The following is a 2,189-nucleotide window of genomic DNA, read 5'->3' as shown; positions in this document are numbered from 1 at the left end:
AGTTGAATGACAGAGCCGGAATTCGGGTAAACAAGAACTTCAATTCTTTTGTTGTGGCAGCAGATGGTCATCAGAACCTAACTTTTGGTGAGAAAGATTCTCGTAATTTTCTAGAGAAAATAAGGAGGCTGAAACCTGGCAGTGGTGATGCTGAAGCGGTTCGTGACTACTTTATTAAAATGCAATCCGACAACCCAAACTTTTTTAGTGTAATGGATGTTGATGATGAATCCCGACTTAGGAATGTATTTTGGGCTGATGCCAGAAGTAGGGCAGTGTATGACTCTTTTCATGATGTCATTACTTTTGATACGACATATTTGATGAACAAATATTATATGCCGTTTGCTTGTTTTGTCGGAGTGAATCATCATGGCCAATCAGTTTTGCTAGGATGTGCTTTATTATCAAATGAAGATACTGGAACATTTGTTTGGTTATTTCAAGCATGGCTCACATGTATGTCAAATCGTCAACCAAAAGCAATTGTCACGGATCAAGCAAAAGCAATTCAGAATGGTGTGGAAATAGTTTTTCCGGAATCTCGATACAGATGGTGCTTGTGGCACATAATGAAAAAGATACCCGAGAAGCTAGGTGGGTATGATGAATATGATCGCATCAAGGTTGCTGTTGGCAATGTGGTCTATGATTCATTAACAGTTGCAGAGTTTGAAGTTGCTTGGATGCATATGATTGAGAAGTATGATCTTGGTGATAATGAATGGCTTAAAGGGCTTTACAACCATCGACACCGTTGGGTTCCAGCATTTGTGAAAGATGCCTTTTGGGCAGGTATGTCTACTACACAACGTAGTGAGAGTATGAATGCCTTCTTTGATGGATATGTTAATGCAAAAACTACATTGAAGCATTTTGTTAGCCAATATGAGAATGCTCTTCGTGATAAAGTTGAGAAGGAGAATATTGCTGATTTCAATTCTTTCAATTCAACCATACCTTGTATCACACGCTTTGACATTGAGAAGCAATTTCAGTCAATCTATACAAATTCAAAGTTCAAAGAATTTCAAGAAGAGCTAACAGATATTATGTATTGTGATCGGAAGTTTATACAAAAAGAAGGGGCAATAGAAACATATGAAATAACCGAGGATGTGCTAATTGGCGAAGAAAAAGGATGGAGAAAGGATATTCTGTACCATGTATATTTCAATGAGGAAGAGTTCGAAGTTAAGTGTTCATGTCGCCGCTTTGAGTTCAGAGGTATTCTCTGTAGGCATGTGTTGTGTGTGCTTACTCAAAAGAAAATCAAGGAGGTTCCTCCACAATACATCCTTGCTCGATGGAAAAAAAATGTGAAAAGAAAACATAACTTTATCAGATGCACATACGGCGGCATGGAAGACAGTCCTATTGCCAAACGCTTTGATAGCTTGTGCGATTCTTTCTACCCAGTTGCAGAGATAGGTGCCATGTCGGATGATGCACACAATTCCTTGATCGAAGATCTTCGCACCTTGAAAATTAAGTACAGCAGCAACTCAAGTTCTGAAAATAACAATGATAAGGTTGGTACACAGGAAGATTCACCTTCCAATGGGAAGGCAACAGGTAAAACTATACTGAGTCCAATAGCTGTTAGATGTGCTGGACGCCCTCCTTCGGTGAGAAAAGAATCTAAGGTTGATAAGCTTATTCGCCAAGCAAACGAAAAGAAGAAGAAAAAAGAACAAATGGAGAAGAAAAAGGCTGCAATAAAGGAGAAGAAGGAAGCTGAAAAAAAGGTATCATTTCGAATATTACATTTTTCAGTTGTGAAAAAGAAGACCTAAATTCACACTTGTGAGCTCAGTAAAATTGTATTTGTTTCAGGCTCGCTCCTTGAATATGAAAAATAAAAGGTCCAGCAAAAAAAGAAAATCCTCAAAGGATGATATTCTACAACAAAATGCTATAGAACATATGGTATCTAATTCTTGCTCCCGGCTGTTTAGCAATATTTTTTTATGTATTTTACTGACTTCTTGCAATCTAAAACAGAGTCAACAAGATGTTTATTTGGATGGCCAGGCTTGTAGTATCACAGTTCAGGTATCTTTATTTCTTATCCTTTTATTTCTAGTAAACACTTGAGCATCAATGTCATTTTATCACCTTCTTTGGACAGGAATCATTTGACTTGGGCATTAACGCTGGCAACATAAATGTACCCCAAGAATCGACTA

General features: G+C 37.7%; 1 protein-coding gene across 1 annotated transcript; it reads left to right on the top strand.

The window, feature by feature from the left end:
- Nucleotides 1–572: 572 nt before the first annotated feature.
- LOC119280251 (protein FAR1-RELATED SEQUENCE 6-like) lies at nucleotides 573–1,796 on the top strand. The gene has a single exon (XM_037561162.1). The coding sequence runs from the start codon at nucleotides 573–575 to the stop codon at nucleotides 1,794–1,796; it is 1,224 nt and encodes a 407-aa protein (XP_037417059.1).
- Nucleotides 1,797–2,189: the final 393 nt, after the last annotated feature.

Source organism: Triticum dicoccoides, chromosome 3B (genome assembly GCF_002162155.2).
Source record: "Triticum dicoccoides isolate Atlit2015 ecotype Zavitan chromosome 3B, WEW_v2.0, whole genome shotgun sequence".
Taxonomy (NCBI): Eukaryota; Viridiplantae; Streptophyta; class Magnoliopsida; order Poales; family Poaceae; genus Triticum; species Triticum dicoccoides.
The sequence above is the reverse complement of the archived record's forward strand: the minus strand, read 5'-3'. Positions and strand labels throughout refer to the sequence as shown.

Coding starts and splice junctions, on each gene's coding strand:
- LOC119280251 (XM_037561162.1), top strand. CDS start 573: ATGAAAAAGATACCCGAGAAGCTAGGTGGGTATGATGAATATGATCGC.